Below are 22,663 nucleotides of genomic sequence, written 5' to 3'. Positions count from 1 at the left end.
CTGTAGTATGGAAAAGTTTTGTTTCATAGTTCCTGAAGAAATTATTTTAAAAGGCAGAAACTAGTTCCATGGTATTTATTCAACTGTATAGTTAAGTATAAATGAAACAGGAGGTTTTTTCACCAGCCAAGACCCTAAGCTAGTTTGGAGCTGCAAAAATTAAACTAACACATTTTTGCTTTAATCTAGAAAGCATTTTTATCAAGGATTCAATGTAGATCTTCTCTTTTGATGATGGATTCATCATATTCTGAATCGGTAGCATAGGTGCCATATTTTGCATTTCTGATTTTATTTAAGAACTGTTCTAAAAATACATTTCAATTGTTTAGTTATTACATAAATAATACATGGATGCTAGCTAAGGTTAGCTAGCTAAGGAATGGTTGGAGGTGACACTAAAAGTAATTGTTCTGCAGGATTCTTGCTGTCATCATCTGGGAAATCCAGGATCAATATCAGATCAGAAAGCTTATCCAGTCATTTCTTCTTTCAAGGGAACCTATAACATGTTTCTAGAATATATCAAATCCCAACCATTCAGTTTTATTTTATACTGACCATGAGGCGTTTTGTTCAACTGATTTATTTTCAATTGATTTATCTTCATTCAGACATTCAAGTAGGCAAATCAAATTTAAACCTTTTTGGAATAGAGGGTGCTGCATACTTTATATTTTTGGAATGTATATGGACATTTTTCTTCCAAGAAGAGTTTCAAAAGGTCTTTTCTTCCTGCCAGTCAATTGAATCCCGTTTTCAGAAACCACCTGGACAAGTCCCTGTTGGCAAGGTTTTCCAGAAGTGGCTTGCCATTGGCTGCTTCCTAGGGCTGAGAGAAAATGGTTAGCCCAAGGACACCCAGCTGCCTTTGCGCCTAAAACAGAACTAGAACTCATGATCTCCCAGTTTCTAATCTGATGTTTTAACCTGTATTCTAAACTTAGTGTCTTCAAAAGTATATTGGACTTTGCAACATGATAATCTATATTGACATTGGTAGAAAAATAGAACTGAAACAATACTTATACTAATGTAATTCAGAGTTAGACTATTTTTGTTCTGAACAACCAGAATATGAATTTTGATGTCTATTTAACAGATTTATAGGACCATCAAAATCAAAGTGATTATGCATGAACAAACAATAAACAAAGTAAATAACCAGTGTTTAAAAAGAAGTTGCTCTTACATTTTTTCTGTATGGTATTTTTAGCAACTTCAATAAATTGTCTGCTAGGTTGTACATGAATTTTATTTTTATTCTAATGGATGGATTCCTTATTTATTAGATGTACATCTAGTTATTCTCCAGGACAGTCAGAATGCATCATAATAATAACATATTTGAAAATAAAGTTAGTGGTACCCTAGAGTAGTTGTAATATATGGACATTTTATGTCTTGAAACTTTTCAGATAGGAAAAATTTGTGTGTATTTATAATTTAAACAAATTATACTTTTTGTGTGCAGCTTGGCAAAAGAAAAGGTTATGTATGAAAAAGAAGCAAAACAACAAGAAGAAAAGATTGAAAAGATGAAAGCTGAAGATGGAGATAACTATGCAATTAAAAAGCAGGTAAGGTTCATGAGTGAGTGGATACTTCTGGGTGAGGAAGGGAGGAAGGTATTTGTGAGACCCACCCACTGGGAAACTGGCACTATTGAAAATGAAGATCACATGACCACAGCAGCACTGAAGCAGCCACTACTTTCCCAAATGTCATTTCTGAGACAGTCATGGGCCCCAAATTATGTTGTAATTTGAATACAGTTGTTTAACAACCACAATTGGGAGCTGCAGGTCTGTCACTAAGCAACATGCTTCTTAAGTGAAACATTACATGATCTTAACAAGCTTACAATTTCATTCCATGATGGTCATTAACTAAATCACCTGCGGTTAAGCAAAACATCATATGACTCTGCTTTGCAATTTTACTTCTGGTTTCTTCATTAAGTGCTTGTCAGAAGCCAGTTGTGATATATACAAATGGTGATCACCTCAGCATTGTGACCATGGCAACACTGTGACAGTCATAAGTGCAAGGATGGGTCATGACGTTACTTTTTCAGTGCTTCGTACCATTGAACTGTTACTAAACAGTTACTTATCTATTAAGAACTAGCTGTAGTCCAGTAGCTAATATGTATAATAAGGAATTGTTCTTACCAATAGTGGTCTATAGGAAGGGAAAAGCAACAATGAAAATTCCAAGTTAGAATTTCTATAATTGGAATATATCATTGGATATTCCTTAGTCCACTCTGAACGCCGCAATAAGTGAAATATGTTAAGTTATCTATATGCCAACTTTATCTAGGAATCTTTCACAGCTGTATACAGTCATGTATACTGAACCCTATTTATAGTTCTGTAAATTACTGTTTCTGTTGGAATCTTCATGCTTAGTAGATTTACTAATTGATTTTCATTTGTAGCTATGGTATAGGCAAATCTTCTTTTATAGATCTTTTTAGTTGATAAATTTTGAGAGCTGAAAATATTCCATTTTTTAAAAAAGGATGGTGTGGACAATTACAACATTGTTTTCTGGAGATGTATACAAGATGTTCAAATGCATTGGGTGCCAAATCAGTAATTTCTCACAAAAAGCATGGTGAGAATAATCTTTCTCCTAAAACAAAACCCAAGGATGAGTAATAACTTTTTTATGCATGATAAGCATCAAAAATATGAGCCTGCGGGTCTTTGCTTTTCATTTTTCTTTACCTTTTTCTCAGTCAGAACCTCCTGCAGTGAGCATCCAATGTGATCAATAACTCAATAACTTTTTTCATGCAGTAATTATCTCTGTGTGGTATTATCTGAACACTGTTTTTATTTATTACCCAAAAGATGTAAGAGATATTTATATAACCAGCTGATCCCATTTTGGATGAAGCTGTTTCTAACCGCAGGGGAAATAGTTTATATCAAATAGTATTTTAAATAACTATTTTATAGAAAGCTTTCTAATCATTTTTGCTTGAATATAGAAGTTATATTGAATACTCTTTATTTAATAAAATTCAGTTTATGCGTATGAATATATACATCAGTGTAAAAGTTATCTCTTATTTGAAGAACTACTTTCACTTTTTAGACCGAGATTTTGCAAGAATCTCGAATGATGATTCCTGATTGCCAACGCCGACTAGAAGCTGCACATTCTGACCTTGTTCAACTATTAGTAAGTATGGAGGAAGAATTTTTATATAGGACTGCCAGCTGAAAAACAGCCTGGAAATGACCCAAAAAACAGCCCCAAAATAGCCAGAACGACCCAAAAATGGCATCAGCCAGCTGGTCTTTGGGTTTCCAGTGCATGCATGTTCCGATTTGGGCACTCGGTGCTCAAAAGGTTCACCATCCCGTTACCCTGAAAATAAGTCCCAATTGGAAAATAAGCCCTAGCATGATTTTTCAGGATGCTTGTAATTTAAACCCTACCCCCAAAATAAGCTCCAGTTAAGATCATCAACCAAGATGGATGCTGTACTGTACTGTATTTCCCCAAAAATAAGACCTAACTGGAAAATAAGCCCTAATGCATCTTTTGGAGCAAAAATTTATATAAGACCTGGTCTTAGATCTTGGGGAAACACGAGTATCCTGATTCTAGGGTGGGGCTAATCTGAATCTCTTTTCCTATCCCCCATCCAGTTTGGGACTGTGTAGTCTCTTAATCCGGGCCTCTCTCTGGTAATCCCTCTCCCCCCCTCCCCCCCCCGCCAGTGCTTCTTCAGGTGCACATTCCATCACAAATACCTTTGGGAAACCTTCATGTAGGATATAATTGCTTTTTCCTGCTGCTTTTCCCAAAAATTGATGTTCATAGATATGTTTGGCTCTTGTTCAGGAGGCACTGTCATCACAGTTAATATAGTCCTTAATGGTATCTAATCTTGTTTTAGGTGTATTAGACTGATTGGCATCATCTTGTGGCAGTTTTAAATTCCACATATTTCATGTGAAAAAGGATTTCATTTTTGCCTTCTTACAATTGGATTTAAATCTCCAGATAAGTCTTTCCAATTTAAAGATGGAGTTTTGTGGAACACTGTCTGAAATTACCAGACAGTATTATTTTAAATTAACTATGACAAAGTCCACGTAACTTGTCCTAGCCAAATAGTTCTATGATCCCATTGTTTATTATTCCTAATGCCACTAGTACTAACAACAACTATTTCAGCATTATATGTTTCTAAAGATTGGAGGCATATTTTTGAAAATATTTAGAAGTTTTTATTTATTTTCAGGAAAATGAAAAAGAGTTGGAAGAAACTGAAGAATATAAAGATGCACAATCAGTACTGGGATCAATAAAGTTAGAAGCCTAGACTGATTTTTCACTACGTAATGGATATGCTTCAATGTTGGGTCCGTTGCTATTTTTTATAGTTTGGTCATTGCTGTATATTTGTTCTAGTAGTAATAAGAATGATAGTGTACTAAAATTGTATCTTATGCCATTACAAAGTATTTCGTTCTTTTTATTTAATTTTTTGAGGGCAGCATTGTATAATCATATGAGGTAAAATAAAAATTTAAAATCAAAACAAAAGAGCATTTTTCTAATTATTTTTAGCATAAATAATATAGCCAGGATTGAATCCTGCATTCTCTCCCCCAAATCATGGGTACTGTTTCTGATTCTCATTTGCACATAATTTTCAGGAATTTACTAATATCCAGAATCCAAGGCTTTTATCCAGTGAAGCCAATGATGGGCAACATGCATCAGTGCTTTCCCTCAGTGTAACTAGTAGCAAGAAATACAGGTAGTCCTCGACTTACAACAGTTCAAAGTCACAACAGCACGAACAAAGTGACTTATGACCATTTTTCACAGTTGTGGACGTTGCAGCATCCCCCATGGCCATGTGATTTACATTTGGATGCTTGGCAACTGACTCCTTTATATGACACTTGCTGTGTCCCAGGGTCATGGGATCCCCTTTTGCTACCTTCTGACAAACAAAATCAATGGGGAAACCAAATTCACTTAACAACTCTGTTACTAATTTAAGAACTGCAGTTGATTCACTTAGCAAATGTGGTGAGAAAAGTAAAATGGGGCAAAACTCAACAAATTTCTCACTTAGCAACATAAATTTTGGGCTCAATTGTGGTTGTAAGTTGAGGACTACCTATAGAAAGTTTGATTCAAAGCATGAGTGAGGGGAGATTAACGTTTCTTCTCAGCAATTACTGCAGTTGTGAAAATATGTGTGCTTGCATGTATTGGACTTTTATACTGCTGTTCTACACACTTGAGCAGCCTCCAAAGGATTTCACAACCGATATATTTCTCCTTTTGTGCCACAAACAACATGCTCATTTTTTTTCAATGGCTTGCCGTAAGTATTACAGTACTCCAAGTACTAGGATGTCAAGTTTCTCTAATAAGGAGGAACAGAAATCTTTTAAATAACTTTGCACAAGCACAAGTGCATTCTAATGATTCTAATGATTTCTCCAAATGTAATTGCTGTTTGTCCAAAAGATCACTTTAAAAAAAGAAAAAAGAAAAAAAAACAACTATAGTAGGATTATGACGATTGGGTTGAAGACATATGATGAATGGTATTGGCAAATACTTCATTGTGGAACTCAGACATTACTATATTTCTCCCATGTATATTGTAGAGATTTGTATGCCAACAGAAGATTAAAATTGTTTTGTTTCTCTGCAAAATTCTGATGTTCAGAATTTAAATGAATATTCAAATATCTTAAAACTGAGAGTTCTATTAATATAAATTCATTCAGTTGCCATTCTCCAGAGTGCCCCAAATAACTTCCTTTTATATCATCTTAACACCTTTTATATCATCTTAACCCCTGTTGCAAAAAAGCCTTTTACATTGACTTCCTTGTTGGTTAGAATCCTGCATTATTAGCATCCTAGATCATGTTGAAAGAGCAGATATATAATTGTACATACAAAGGGTTTGCTTCCTGCATATATTAGTATCAAGTACAGTCAGTTTTTTCAGCAGGCTATCATGCTTTGAATAGCATCAGCAGAGGATTTGAGTATTGTGGATAACATAATTATAGTTATAGTCTCAAATTATGTTGAAACAGTATTGCTTGCTTGCCCATAATATTGGACTGAAAAACTAAGATTGGAGAATATGTTGCAATGACAAAATTGACATATTGCAATAAAAGTTTAAATTCAAGTAGAAATGGCCTCCCTTATTTACAGTATATCAAAGTGAAAGACAAATTTAGATAGGAAATACGCTTCTCAGGACTCAACAACTACTAATGATTGATGCAAAGTTCAAATATGGTTAGGCGACGGGTATACAAATGGGAGGGAAATGGAAGGTATATCAATAAAACATAAATTACTTTTTGTTGTTTTACTATGTATTTTTAATACAAATGTAATTGGTTTTCTTTTAAACATTCTTTGTATTTTAATATTTGTTTTTTCTACTTATTTTGTGTTTCAGTATTTTAACAATAAACATATGGAAAAAATAAATAAAATGGTATGTATTCAATAGGGCAAACTTATCTAGGAGATAATTTCACCCATCCTGGTCACCAATATCTGTCTTTTAAGTGTATCTCCAAAGGTCACAGAATACTAGTGGATTTAAAACATAAACTTCCTGAGCTCAAAGTGATAATGTTAAGTTTTCCCTTTCCCCCAACATAGAACCCAATGAAATTGAACACTGAAAGAATCAAGACAGACCAAAGAATATTTGTTTGCACAATTTGTAACGAAATTTTGGAATTTGCTACCATGAAGTATGCTGGTTACCAGTTTGGCTGATGTCAAAGAAGGTTGGACCAATTCATAGAAATCATGGGGATCAGTGACTTAATAGCTTTGATGGCAGTGTGGTTGCTTTGGAAAGTCATCAGCTGGGAGACAAGTAGGCTTCCTTGTGCAGGTGGCTGGCCACTGTGTGAACAGGCTAATGGCCTAAATCAGCAGCCCCCAACCTTTTGGGCACCAGGGACGGGTTCCATGGAGAAAGGTTTTTCCGCAGACCAGAGTGAGCATGGTTTTGCATGCTGCCTACATCCCACGGATGGGGCTTCATTTGTTTGTGCAGCCCGGTTCTGGAATACTGTAGGCTAGTGGTGGTCCACAGACTGGGGGTTAGGGACCCTTAGGCTAAATAGCTCAAAAGTTCCAGCATAGCACTGCTTATATTCTTATGTATAATAACATGGCCTTGGTAAAGTGATGTGCTAGAATGAAATCAAATCCTATTATTAAGATAGTGGAAGGGGAAATGCTATATCATTGTCTCAGCAGAACATAACTGGGGCTCCTTCAATATGACTGGTTTATTTTATTTATCACGTATAGAAACTGCCCATCTCCCTCACAGAGTGACTCTGATCTAACATGGATTTGGGATAGTGGAGTTTATATTCACAGGTGTTCTACAAGATTTTTCCAACCTTCAGTTAGATCTCTTTACATCACCAGAAACCATAAGCTAAGCCAGATCCAGTTCCCTAGGGAGGGATCCCCACCCTCAAATGTTATGAATATTACATCTCTTTAAATATATGAAACAAACTGGATGTATGAAAGGCTATCAAAATGGGCTTTAAAGAGGACCAAGGATTGATGCTAGTCAAGCAATCTTTCCTTTCCAACACACCTGCCTTGACAATTAGGGTCAATGATCACCATGCCAGATGGATCAAAGCTTGATTATGGAACCTGCTCAGCAAGTACAGAGAGCACCTCCACTAGAAGCATAGTCACCTAAGCTATTTGCCTTTGGCATATTTAAGAGGGACTGTTGACAACATTGGCAAAGATGAAATTATTTGGAAAAGTTACTTGTGGACAAGGATAGAATTACCTTTTTGATTATCTTTTGATTATGCAGTTAAGATGAGTGTCAGCTTTGGAAGCCATATTCCACGTTGCCACAAGCCTGAGAAAGTGGGAGAGGGGTAGATTCAATTGAGCAGCTCTAAGTAGACAAAATAAAATACTTTTGTTAGTTCAAAGTCATTGAATATTGCGCAGGATGAAATAAGGATCTTATTTTTGGATGGTCGTGATTGGGCCATGTGATGTGATGACGGCCAAGTGGGGATGGATTTGTAGTTTGGGAAATTGTAGAAGCCCGGAAACTTTCAGATTTGAGATTCCACAGATGTGCCAGTTCTATCCTAATAAATGTACTTTTGAGATATGCTTGTCTCGGAGTTACTGATTGGAATGGAGGGTTGCTAGAACCCTGACAATGAGCTTCTAAATACAGCTAGAACTAGAAACACACTATTGTGTTTCACAAGCAATTTAAACATCTCAATATTATGTTCCAACAGTTCTTCCAATTCTTAGCAGTGTATGTTTTAAATCCAGAGTGTGCAACTAGCTATGGCAAACAGCCACACTACAAATGCATTATTTGAAATATATTCAAACTACATACAATTAATATGACTGCCAACTCTATCTTTTTAATAATGTTTTCCTTCTGCTACATTAAAAGTGATCATTTGGGGACAAGTCTTCAAAAGATTCTAGAGGTTCTTGAGAGTTTGGGGAAAGTACGCAACCCTGTGACAAACTACCTCTGGCACAATTTTGTATACAAGTGTTTTGGACAATTGCTCTAGCAGATCTAACAGCCTTTAACAGATTACATGTTCTTTTCTATACAATAGAGGGGATAGAAAGTTGTGCAGTGCTCAAGACAGTATCATGCAAATCAGATACTTATTTCTCAATTATGCTGTCGAAGTACATAAAGGCTGGAACAGCAAATGTTAGCTGCCTATAAGTCTGTCTTAACCACTGCATTAAGAACTCTAGTTCAGCATTCTAAAATTTAAATTGCAGTTTGTATTTTCCAGATTTTTTTAGTTCAGATTTCAGTTCTGTTTCCCTTGATAACCTCTCTGGTTCAGGCTGGTTTTTCAAATGCTTGAATATAATCAAAAGCAACATTTAACTAAGTTAAACACAATATAGTTACTATTTCATTTTTTTATTGGAGAGGCTTTATGATACTTCCTCATTTTGAAGTAATTCCTTGGTACAGAGTTCATAGTGTGTAGAACTTCAGCTGCTAATTGAAGATACTGGCAATGTTTTCATTTTGTTGCAGCTGCTGTTTTGAGGACTCTTTACAAGCAAGTCTTACTATAACTACTGTTGTACTTTCCAAAATATGAATATTGTTTGAATTTTTATAAAACATTTTTCAAACCATTGTGTAAAGAAAGCTAGGTAAAAGAAGCCATTTAAGCCATGAATCCAATTCTCTGTTCAACGCAAGATTCAATTTAAAGCATTTGTGGCAGATGGCAGACCATGGAATCATAAACAAATTTGAACACTGAAACAGAATGATCAAATGCCTTTCATAACATAGCAAAGCTTTTTGAAACATTCCCTCTTAAATTATGCATTATTGCATTTGCTTTAGCTTCAAATGCTGTTCAGAAAAAAAATTATTGCAATAAGATGAATATCTAAATTTCTAAGTTAAAACTTTTGTTGTATCTGATGGCAAACCAGTGGTGGAATTCAAAAATTTTTACTATTGGTTCTCTGGGCGTGGTGTGGCTTGGTGGGCACGGAGGGGAAGGATACTGCAAAATCTCCATTTCCTCCCCAGCCCACTAACCTGCTTTCCAGCTCTGTTCTCCTGTGCAGGGCAACAAAAGAAGATCCAGCCAATCAGCTGGGACTCGGGAGGCAGAGAATAGATGGTGGTGGGGCCAGTCAGAGGTGGTATTTGCCAGTTCTCCGAACTACTCAAAATTTCCACTACCAGTTCTCTAGGACTGGTCAGAACCTGCTGAATACCACCTCTGGTATTGATGTCATAAAGCAATAGTTTAAAATGTATTTAAACTTTAACAAAGAAATGCATCATGCAAATGAAGACTCTCGCACTACTTCATTTAATTTTCAGTCATGTCATTATCAAATTGAAAGTACAACTATATTTGCTAAAGGGGTTTTAGGTAGTCCTCAACTTATGACCACAACTGAGCCCAAAATTTCTGTTGTTAAGTTAGACATTCATGACCTGTCTTGCCACAGTTGCTAAGTGAATCACTGTAGTTGATAAATTAATAACCCAGTTGTTCAATGAATCTGGCTTACCCACTGACTTTGCTTGTCAGGTCACAAAAGATGATCACGTGACCCTGGAACACAACAATGGTCATAAATATGAACCAGTTGCCAAGCACCTGAATTTTGATCACATGATCATGGGAATGCTGCAAAGGTCATAACTTTGAAAAACGGTCGTAAGTCACTTTTTTCTGTGCTTTTGTAACTTTGAATGGTCACTAAATGAATTATTGTAAGTCGAGGACTACCTGTACTTCAATGTGATGGTTCATTAAAATATACATTATAAATTGATGGCTCTAGTCAGGAATACTGAATGTCCTGATGTTTAATGACCAAAAGTATTTCTAAACTTATCATAGCAAAGTGTCTCATTGAAAAAGGAAGCTTACCTAATCTCCTAACATCAATCCAGCAAAGTAGACACAGTGAGATATGAATGTTTAGATCAGTCCATTTGGTCATTTCCTTTGCTCTTGATGATTGTGACCAATCAAGCATATTAACAAAAATCTTCAGTGCTTAACTGGGATTCAGTGAATGTAAACCAGCATTGCAAACATGATTTATGGCTAATATTTCAGAATAGATTAGTTTCATTTTTCCTAGCATTGTACAACGTACAATACAATTATTTGCACACTGAACATCTATTCAGGATTGTCTAATTTCACCATTTATTCTTCTAATCAATGTTTCAGGTTGATTTTTTTTAATCAAGTTAAGTAGGGTTTGTTTGTTTTTTCATGAACAGCTTATTGTTTGTGGTCTTGATCAGAATTTCCAGTCAGCATAGGAAAAGGTTGCAAGTACTATATATTTGTTGAATGTTGCTGTACTCAGCAGTGCAAATTGTTTTTATTGTTTACAGAGGTGACAGCTATAAATGTAAATATTGTTATCCTAATATAAATATACCGTGTTTCCCTGAAAATATGACCTACTCAGAAAGTAAGTCCTTGCTTGATTTTTACACATGGGCCCAATATATTCCCTACCCCCAAAATAAGCCCTAATTAAGACCCTGCCCACTCCAAGGTACACAGGTAAAAAATTAAGGTGGGGATGGGTTGGTGGAGCTGCCCTACTTTGGACAGTTACAACCAGGCCTTGCACACCTCAGCCCATTTCTTTTGCTGCAGCCAACAAGGCTTTCCTCAAGGCTTCTGTAACCAATTATAGAGCTCCGGATCAATCTGGAGCTGTTATCGACTGCAGAGGCCTTCAGGAAAGCCTTGCTGGCCTTGCCAGCTGAATAAGTTCCTGAAGGCAAAAGTGTGCATGCGTGCATGAAGCGTGATATCACCGAACTGGTTGTTATACCAGTGGAACCCCACCCCTGCTCACACCTAATAGTCTAAGAGGAGATTGGAAGAAATAGTTCAAGTTATCACCCAAGCAAATTATGCTCAAGGCAGGGCCTTTCATCAGAATAAATGAGGAAATTAATCATGAGATCTAAGACCTTTAACTATCAGGCCTTGACTACAAGAAGCAAGGGAAAATAACCATTTTATAGATCCCTAAATCTAAAATCAAAATGCCCTAAAAGGAATAAAGAAAATGAACATCACTAAAGCCAGAAAGGAAAAAATACTGCAACCTTTGGGGGGAGGGTAAAGGATAAAGAACAAGGAACTGATCTTGTTGAATTAAAAGAGAAACAAAACAGCACTCACTAGATATGGTAGATATGAATCTGGGCAGGAGATACAGATGCAAACTAGAGTCACAAAACAAGATCAATTAAACAATATCAATTTAACTTTCAACAAATGCACCAAGAAATTGTTTTCTCCTTTTGAATCTAGCTCTTCCCAAAGTCAAGGCCAGCAAATATCAGAAAGCTATCTTATATGAGGTCCCTAAGACCTGGCTCACACCGTGAGTTTAAATCTTATAATATATTCTATTCTCAGTTCAGATGATGGTAATTTTACCTTGAAAGTGTGTGCATCTTAGGGCATTTCTTGGCAAATATGTTTAATATACCAGGGTCCCAATTGCTTTTAAATCATGGAATCTCCCATTCCCTAGCCTAGTCCATAAAATAGAACAGGCCCGGAAAAACTGCTACAAATTCCCATCCTCTGCATCTGTCTTGTGAAGCATTCTAAATTTGGAATAAAATATATATAACAATCACAAAAAAGGGCTAATTGCCAATGTCCTTTTCTTTTTTATTTTCTTGTAACTGGGCACATTAGGTATTGGATTAAGACTTTAGTAATTTCAATTATAGGTCGTAAATCATGCATGAGAACAAGTATGTTGAGTTAACATTTACTTTTCAGTTATTTCCTAGGATACTCTCCAGTTATTTCTTCCAATATAACTGCTACTAAGTAAATAATATTTAATTCTGTGTTTTTCAACTTTGGCAGCTTTAAGATGTGTGGACTTCAGCTTCCAGCATTCAGCATGCTGGCTAAGGAATTCTGGGGATGGAAGTCCATACACTTAAAGATCCTAAGGTTGAAAAACATTGAATTTCTAGCTGACAAGAAATAATTGTATTATATGATGTACACTGATCTTTTCAGTCCCCTAGCATGAACACCTTAGGACTATTGGTTGTTTTAAGGATGCCTGCAAGGAAGAGGCATTAGACATCCCATATCCTGTATTGTAGGCATGCATTGTTCCTTGGACTTTGACAAGTTTTTGGGTCCTTTTTAATAGCCTTGTAATTTTCATTACTTCACTAAAAGATGTAACATACAACTAGACTGATCACTACAATTAAAGGCTAATCGGTTTAGAAGCTTTGTGCTAGGCTTTGAAATTAACCCTCTAAAAACAATGTAAAGATTTTCACTCATCTGTTCACACTATCACTTGCTTTTAGACTAGACTAGACTAGACTAGAATAGAATAGAATAGAGTAGAATAGAGTAGAATAGAGTAGAATAGAATAGAATAGCTTTATTGGCCAAGTGTGATTGGACACACAAGGAACTTGTCTTTGGTGCATATGCTCTCAGTGTACATATGAAAAAATTAAATACATTCATCAAGAATCATAAGATACAACACTTGGTGATAGTCATAGGTTACTAATAAGCATCAAATCATACTAGGAAACAAATAAAGCAATATAAATTGTAAGATACAAGCAACACGGTAATAGTCATAAGTGGGAAGAGATAGATAATAGGAAAGATCAGAAGAAGAATAGTAATACAGTTTTACTAAGTAGTTTGACAGTGTTGTGGGAATTAGTTGTTTAGCAGAGTGATGGCATTTGGGTTCTTACTCAGAAAAAAAGAAGACCATCATTTGAAAGAGTACCTTTTTTGTCGGTAGTTAACACAGATGTCTCCTTAGCAGAATATATTATTTTATTAATACTTTCCCTTGTCTTTCCCCAAAAGCAACATGGAGACCTCCCTCTCTTCTTTTTAACTTTACACCTTACAAACCCTATGAAGTAGATTGGACTATAAAGATATTGTAGCTTGATTCAGGAGTAGTCTTTCCTAAGACAGATTTACTACAGACCTGGCATATTAATCTAGCTTTTGCTGTTTCTGTGATCTGTGCACAAATGTTTTGGCTTTTCTATAGCTGTACAAGATACAATCAGAAGGCAAAGATGGACATGGGAATGTCATGCTTTTTATTTGATGCTAAAACCGGTCTTCCTCACTCCACTGAGATACTTAACATTAGTATAGTCTAGCAATGCCTTATAAAAATGGGAAAGCAGAAGCAACGGCATTAGCAATCGCCTTGGTTCAGTTGCTGAAAGAGGCTCCAATGCGCGGGGGGCTTGTTGTCTCCTACACTTACTACCTGGTTTCATCATTTCAATGGCAGTGACAACAGAAAGTTCTGGCACCCTTAGAAGAGGATGAGCTACCACTAGGAGAGCCCATTCAATTCTCTATAACAAGGCTGTGAAACTCCCAGCCCGCAGACTGGATACGTCACGTGCTGGCCACGTCCATGCTTAGTTAACATCCTGATACATCATGTGACACCGCCGTGATGACGTGAGTTTGACACCCCTGCTCTATAAGGACAAGAGCAGCATTCACTGTAAGGTTTAAAAAAGTGGTGATGATAAGGGCAATTAAAAGAAACTATCTGCAGATATTTTATTACATTTTTGCATCTAGAAATAATTATTCATAATAGCTTTGAGGAATAATTATGCTTTCTGAAAATGAAGCTGAGCTTTCCTTCTCATTCTCTAAGGATGGGCAGAATTCTGGCTTGCAAAATCTACTTTGTTTCATTACTAACAGCCCAAATGTCATTTATTGCAAAAGAGAGACATGCAACATTAAAGGTTTCTGAGCCCAGAAATTCAATCTTTACTGGACTGAATAGAAGGATTGCAGAATCCTTCTATTCAAGATTACCTACTGGTTTATCCTAGCTTTCTAAATTTCAAAAATATAATTTAAGATAGCAAGCAAATCATTTTGCAGGTATTATTATGAGGATCAATGCCATCTTCGGCAAAACAGTAGAGACCAACTTATATGATTCTGTCCAGCTCCTGCCTTTTCCATATTTAAAAATATATGGAGACACAAGTCACAGAGAAATATTTGTTGCAAGAGCTTATAAAGTGTATGAGTAGAGCATTTATTGCTGGCTCAAAAACCCTTACAGATTTTTTGCCTGAAAAAGAAAAATTAATTTATGTTTGATGGTTTTGACAATTGGACCAGGTAATTTATTTATCTAATTATTTCTCACATTTCCCTACCACCCATCTCCCTCACAGATGATTATAATTTTTTTTCAGAACTTCACTGGGTAAGAGATATGGAAAGCCAGCATTTTATTTTACAATCAGTAGCTAATAATATAACTTTTAGATACAATGGCTAGCAATTGGTTCAATGATCAATCAAAAATAAATTAAATACGATATATTATTGATTTAATCAACATGCTTTGAAAATGTTTTAATTAAATATTTATTACAGTAGCTTATATTGTTGCTTCTTCAATTAAAAAGCAAAGAAAATAAAATATAACAAATGAATGGAACATCATTTAGCTAAAAAGTACTTCAGAAGAACAGGCAAGGTGACTATGACTCTTCCAAAAACAAATTTGTTTCATCTTTGCCTACATTCATCTTTTAAAGAGAGTTGATTTTTCCTAATTTTTTATGTCTAAATTATGCAAACACGGTGAACTATTTTAATTAGCATTAATCTGACTAGTAGTTCAATGAGTAATTGAATAAATAATAAACAACAATAAAAAGTACATATTTGGAAATAAGTCTTGCTGAGTGGTGCCAACTGTATAGTAAGTAGGTTTTGCAATTAAGATTTCTTTAATTAAGTGACAATTCTACCTTAGAGATTGAATTTTTTTAGGGTTTTTACATTTATTAAGAACAATAATATTTAAAAGCTTTTAGACATTTATGAGCACATTTCTTCAATAGACATCTTCTACAAAAAGGATAGATTTATAGACAAATTTATGTGGAGTCCTACAAGATTTGAGTATAATGGAAAATTAATTGAGACTGCCTCATACTAAAAAACCAGCAAAGACAATCTTAAGGACTTTAACAGTATCTATTAATAATTAAATGCATAGGCTGAACATTATTTGTAAGAAATACTTTGAATCTTATCTGAACACAGCACCTCTCAGCTGTTCAATTAAACAGCTGTTTTTGTAGGTTTTAATAACTTTAATACTTTAAGGAGTTGACCCATTAAAATTAATGTAACTCTGAAAACAGCAGTATTTTCTTTCTAGACTTTTTTAATGCTGTTTTAATGAATAGTAGAGAGATGTTGCATTCAGTTCTGAATAACTTTATCTAACACCCTTGAATTAACTTGAGAGAGAGAAAAATCTGTTAGTTACAGCTTGGAAAGAGCTTTCAGGTGGCTTTCAAGTGACCTTGTAGGGAAAAGGAATCCTCTCCATTTTCTGCTTCTGAAAAAGTTACCGATGTTCAGAGGTGGGATTCAGCAGGTTCTGACCAGTTCTGGAGAACCAGTAGCGGAAATTTTGAGTAGTTCGGAGAACCGACAAATACCACCTCTGACTGGCCCACCCCTATCTATTATCTGCATCTCATTGAGTCCCAGCTGATCGGCTGGGTCTTCTTTTGTTGCCCCGCACAGGAGAACGGAGCTGGAAATCAGGTTAGTGGGGTGGGGTGGGGAGGGAATGGGGATTTTGCAGTAACCTTCCCCTGGAGTGGGGGTGGGAATGCAGTATCCTTCCCCTGCCATACCCACCAAAGCACACCATACCCACCAAGCCATGCCACACCCACCAAGCCACACCACGCCCTCCAAGGCATGCTCACAGAACGGGTAGTAAAAATGTTTGAATCCCACCACTGCCAAAGTTGCATTACTAGATAAAATGAACATTTTAAACTTGCTTTAGAAAGGGAAGGGCAACCAGCTGAGTAGCAGATCACATGCTTACTATGGAGTCAGCAGAGAAAGGGTTAACATAATAAAATATTCACTACACCATCGTGATGCAAGCTCTGTCCCTTTCTTACATGCCCTGTGACCCTTCAAACACATACAAAAGAGTTGGAGCTTCTGATGAGAGCAAAACTTCATCCCTCATTTTGATAAATGCATCAGACCATTCAGACACTTCTGTCCCGGATTCAGTTCCAGATAACAGAAGCCTGCACTGAGTGGCTGCTGATGTTGAGGCAGGGGTGGGATTCTACTGGTTCAACCCTGTTTGGGTGAACCAGCAGCTCCGAGGATCAGCTGAGAGTGAACTGGTTTGGTTTGGTCCGACAATCAGCTGTTTGGCCCACCTGCATGCCCAGGCTCTAGGCCAGTGGTGCTTAACCTTTTGGGGCTCCTGTGCCAAAAACTGTGAGTCAGCACGCCCATACTCATGTGCCAGCACCCAGAATGCAATGAGTGCCCTCCCTCCCCACGCCTCCTGCGCATGCACGCGCAATCTGCACTGCACCTCACAGCTGATTTTTTTTCTGGTTGGTCTGAGGCCTGTTTCGGCCTCCCAGAGGCTTGCAAAAAGCCTCTGCAAGGTTTCTCAAGCCAAATTATAGGCCCATTTCGTCACTTCCAGTATTATAGGAAGTGACAAAATGGGCATATAATTCAGCTTGAAAAGCCTTGCAGGGGCTTTTTCCAAGCCTCTGGGAGGCCGAAAAAGGCCTCAGACCAACCGGAAAAAAAATCAGCTGTGAGATGTGGGCATGCGCAGTGAGGTAAGTTTGCCTGCGGCTCATGTGCCAGCACAAATGGCTGTGTGTGCCACTTGTGGCATGCGTACCATAGGTTCGCCATCACGGCTCTAGGCTGTGCCAGGCCCTAGGCTGTGTTTTTCAAGCTCACTGATTCGCGCAGCACAGCGGATTGCCATGCATCCACTGTTTAACAGACAGGAATTGCTGGAGAAGGTTATTAGCAAATGCGCTGCATGCACACGAAATGCATGCTCACCGAACTGGTTGTTACACCGGTTGAATCGCACCCCTTTGTTGAGGGCTTTCTCAGGTAAATGCACAAACATCTCCTTGGATGGCTGGCAAAGCAACTCAGAGTAGGTCCAATGCTCAACACAAAGTCCAGTTCCCTGGAAATGACAGCATTGTGATACAATGCTTTTCTTAAATGTATGAAAAAAAAAAAAATAACCAAAGGAGTTGAGATAGCTCAGTTGGCCCTAAAAGTGAACTGTCCTTCCCCATTGATCAATTCGCTTTCATTTCCAAACTCAGCACAGTGTAATCAAATGCATTGAACCAACTTGGGATGATTGAAAGGGTTTATCAATAGTTCCAAGGGAAAAGGCTGTAAAAGAGGATTCTGCTTTCCAGAAATTTGGGAAACAACTCCCGGTATCTCTGACAAGTGGCAAAGCTGTTTGTGGATGAAGGGAAGATTAATCCACTCCTGTCAGCAGGTGTGTTTGCACAGAATTTTATTTTTTAAAATCAAGATGTGACTGCATCTTTGTGCTTGAAATCCCATCACTTTTAACATTTCATAACCCAACTGAAAGGGGGTATTGTTTCATTCTGTAGTTGAAGCCACCATCTTGATTTTTTTTGATACTCTCCCGCAAGCATACAGATGATACAAGGCATCATGTTGCTGGCAAACAAATTCCATTACACAAATCTCAATTTTAACTTCCTCCCCTGATTCCTTCTATTCATCACACTTAGCAGTATTACCTTCTATGCCCCATCAAAGCCACAGCTGCCCCATCAAGTTCTGGGAACCCTGTAATGAAGCCCTGCAATCAACCACCTTTGCAGCTAATCCACGACTGCTACTTAAAACATAATAGTATCGTTGAAACACATACTGTATACCTAACCAATCTTTTATAGATAATTCTCATGTGGCAACCACAATTGGGAATGGCAACTTGGCCGTTAAGTGGTCACTAACTAAAACTGCAACCGTGCTTATGACCTTATTTTAGCTTTCCTTTGCTTTAGAGATCTGCAAAAGTTGTAAATGTGAAGACTGGCCATAAATTTTAATCTCCATTGTAACTGTAAACAATTACTAAATGAAGTGGTTGCTAAACAAGGACTACAGTATGGGGAAATGGTTCACTACAAGGTACCAACTAAAAATAAAAATTGTACTTAGCAAAGCAAATGTTCTGGGTATCCATATTGAATGTGCAAGATCTTTCTTAATAATTTGTGAGGGGTGGATGGAGTATATACAGTTATACAATTATATATTTGATTGCATTCTTCGTTTATTCTAATGTTTATAGGATTTAAATGAAATTTAATCTGTTTCCTTCCCCATGGCATGCTTACCCAAGTGTATTCTCATCCAGTATTGGTTCAATAGTTCAGCAATAATTTGTTTATATGGGACAGGCTACAAAGATCAAATGATATAAATACTATACTTTATACTTGTGGCATAAGACCTGCAAGGTGTCTTTTAACCTTATGGTTTTATTATTCTTTTCAGATAGATACTATTTACAATGAAAAGTTCACCCATTCAGCTGTAATCCTGGATGAAGAAAGTATGCTGAAAAATGCAGACTCCTGACATCCTTCAGATTCTTTAATTCCTTGTGAATGTTTGGATTTTTATCTTCTTTTATTACATCTATTAGTGCAAGCAGATTATTATGCAGATAAATATTTCTGTGCAACAGATCCTCAGTGGATTTTGTATCAACAGTTATTGATGACCTCTCCAAGGTCTGAAGTTTCTGGCATAGAAGCAAATCAGAAGGGTATATATTGTACAATCCAACTTCCCTTAAGCTCTCAGAGAAGAGCGATAGAGGTGTTACATGGTGTGATGCCTCTATGTATGGGAATTTACATGATTTCCACACTTGGAGACAGGTGAGGAAAGAAATGTCTCGATTTTCTGTCTGATGTATATTCCACATGGTATGTAGCAAAGTATCTACTGGAATTAGAAGATAAGGTGAGAATGAATCAAACACAAAACTTACTTATTTGTAATGGATATTTCTCAAGATTCTCAGCACTTAATTTATCAGTTGGTTACATTAATATAGTAAAAGGTTTGTTCAGTCTTTATCTCAGGGCTGTCAAACTTGTGATCAGCAGGCCGGATGCATCATGCGCTGGGCATGCCCACTGTTAGTTAAAGCGGGGGGGGGGGGAATCACGATACATCATATGTGATGATGAAAGTTTGATATCGCTGCTTTATCTGGTCAATAGATTATTTAAAAATTGAAAAATTGACCTGCAATTGTCTTATGGATTTCAGATGGGCTAAACTGCTGAAAGTGTGAGTCTATTCTAAGACTGGAGTCACACAACTTACATTTTGCTTATGTGCATTCATGCTTTGTTGTGTAGACCATAAATGGCTAATTCATGCACTACACTAAAGCAATGCCAAATAATCAAATTATAATTCAGTGCGATGCATAAAGCGGGTCTATTTTTTCAATCTGTTGTGTTAAATGTAAACTGCTATTGTAAAACAGCAAAGAATAACTGGAGACTATTTTATCTTGTAGAGCCTATTATAACTTTAAGGAATATATTGTGAAGGAATTGTACAGCAGCTGTTTAAATGAAGTCAGAGACACTGACACAATCTTGTAGTTTTACATAAATAAATATATGTTACAATTATATTTACAGCACAAAAGATAGTCAGGAACACAGGAACATAAAATAAATCAAAAGAGCACACAGAAGAAAAAGGCGAGGGGAAAGGGAAAATCCCCCTTTAAATGCACAGCAACCAATCATAGATAGCATAGATTACCTCATTCATGAGCCAGCACACTTCATTCAATCAATTATAACCATGTGTTTTGGCCCATTGTACACTTTACTGTTCCAGCTACTAAATTTAATATCCTAACAATCTTATCAGATAAAAGATAATCAGAGTTGGAAGGGACCTTGTAGGTCATCTAGTCCAATCCCCCGCCCAAGCGTGAGACCATACCTTCTTGTTACAGTAGAAAAATATATATTCTTTTTTGGGAGCGGGCATCTGAATTTCAGTTTTAAATGTGTGCCAGTGTGTTCATAGAAAAAAAGTGACAATAAAGCAGGGGTGGGATTCATCCGGTGTTACTACTGGTTCGGTGACTATGTTTTGCGCGTGCATGCATGCTGCATGCATGTGTAAAAAACATTAAGTTGTGCCTCCCGGACAGCTGAAAAGCAATGCACACAGATGCGCAGCGTTTGAAATGCCTCTTTTTTCCTACTTTTTCAACCTCAGCTGTGCTGCGCAAAGCAGCTGAGGTTGAAAAAGTAGGAAAAAAAGGACAGGTAAGAGCCCAGGCTGGTGGGTGGGCCAAACAGAGCTATCGGTTCTATAGAACCAGGCAGAAGTGGTAGCATGCCACTCCTGCAATATAGGTTATATTATTGTTGTTGTTGTTGTTGTTGTTGTTGTTGTTGTTGTTTAGAATTAAATGCAGGCACTGCAATGACTCTTGCTGATAACAAAATTGGAAAGGATTTCCAAAGCCATAATACACATGCTGCTCTGTATTGAATTTTGGAAAGAAATTAGTTAACAGTCTAAGGATTGTGTTTCCTGACAGCAGAGTAACTCAAAAGTATATTTGATCTGGCAAGATAATAAGCCACCACAACAGTGGCGGGATTCAAATTTTTTTTACTACCGGTTCTGTGGGCATGGCAGGGGAAGGATACTGTAAAATCTCCAGTCAGAGGTGGGATTTTCCGGTTCTCTGAATTATTCAAAAACTATTCTGCTACTGGTTCTCCAGAACTGGTCAGAACCTGCTGAATACCACCTCTGCATCACGATGACCAAAAGATGATCTGGATAGGACTCCGGCCTATGAAGACAAAAAAAGAAATCCAGAAAATAAGCCCCTCCTCCAGCATCCCACGGAAGACCCCATTGATCAGCAGTTTAAATGGCGAGGCTGCCCCTATTCCAAGGCTCACCTTGCCTCATGACTCTGGGCGGTGAAACTCTTACCAAGGGGTGAGCCGAGGCCCGCTTTGTTCAATGCTGGGGGGGAGAAGGTGCAGTTGCCCGGAACTCCACGCACAGAGGGGGCCGTTCATAGTGTGACTTGAAACAACCAGATGTGCTGTGTTTCATTTAAGGCCTGGAGTCCCCAAACTTGGCAACTTTAAGATTTGTGGACTTCAAGTCCCAGCATAGCTGGCTGGAGAATTCTGGGACTTGACCTGGAGACCTCTGTTTAAGGCAATGAGATGAATAAAGTCGAGCGTGGTTTTTGTTTGCTGCTTATCTCAACACTCGCTTTGGCAGGCCGTTGACTTCAATGGGAAAAAGGAACTCTGAAGGGCGGGGGAAAGCGGCATCACGGGCTACGGGGAGAACAGCGCCCTTTGCCGAGAGAGATAACATTTTGCTTCCCCTTCTCGGCCCTTCCAAAGGCGCCTGGAGGCGTCTCCACTGGCCGGGGGGCGGCCTCCCAGGCACTGCCCCGAAACTTCGCTGGACAGAAGGGGGCGCCACATAGCGGCCCGTTCACACTCTGGGCTTCGGCCTTTCCTTTCTCGCGGGAGGGGCCTTGCCCGAGAGGGAGAGAGAGAGACAGCTGGTTGCGCTCCCCCTGCTGCCTGGGCAGAGGCCGCGGCCTCTCTCTCTCTCTCTCTCTCTCAGTCCCCGCTCCGAGGCCTGCGCGCTGCGGCCTGCTCCGAGGATCCGCAGGTCTTGGGAGAGACTGGCGGCCCCTCTGGAATTGGCCTGGGCCCGGCAGCCGGCTGGGCGGGAGAGCGACTGGGCCGGGCCGGATGGCGGCGCGCTGGTTCTCTGTCTTCTCCGCCCCAGGCTCATTACCAGCCCTTAATGAGACCCCTTTACTCCGTGACGTGCAACCGCTCCATCTCATTAAGGAAATCGCTCTTCAATGCTGATTATTTTATTTGCAGCCATAATTATATTTCTTTCGGCTAAATCACGGTTTAATCGAGCCCACATGGAGGGCAGCAGCGCTAATTACGGCGGGAGATGCGGTGGCGGTAGCTCGCCTCTTGGACTGCTCGGCTGAAGCAGAAGGCGACCGAGGAGGGGCCCGTCCAGGATGCCCAGGCGCTTCTCGCCACGGGGCGGGGGACGAAGCCGGAGAAGAAGCG

At 38.2% G+C, this 22,663-nt stretch overlaps 1 protein-coding gene across 1 annotated transcript in view; it reads left to right on the top strand.

Moving 5' to 3' along the window:
• The window catches only part of TBCA (tubulin folding cofactor A), a 32,889-nt gene extending 28,317 nt beyond the window's left edge, over positions 1-4,572 (top strand). Inside the window, exons 2-4 of the mRNA XM_026717781.2 lie at positions 1,475-1,580; positions 3,109-3,195; positions 4,268-4,572. Of these exons, the coding sequence (XP_026573566.1) occupies positions 1,475-1,580; positions 3,109-3,195; positions 4,268-4,348 (274 nt within the window). The 3' untranslated portion in view covers positions 4,349-4,572. The remainder of the gene's footprint in view (positions 1-1,474; positions 1,581-3,108; positions 3,196-4,267) is intronic.
• The last annotated feature ends 18,091 nt before the right edge of the window (positions 4,573-22,663 follow it).

The sequence above is a fragment of the Pseudonaja textilis genome, chromosome 2 (genome assembly GCF_049901715.1).
Source record: "Pseudonaja textilis isolate UNSWEBS1 chromosome 2, rPseTex1.2, whole genome shotgun sequence".
Classification (NCBI taxonomy): Eukaryota; Metazoa; Chordata; class Lepidosauria; order Squamata; family Elapidae; genus Pseudonaja; species Pseudonaja textilis.
The sequence above is the reverse complement of the archived record's forward strand: the minus strand, read 5'-3'. Positions and strand labels throughout refer to the sequence as shown.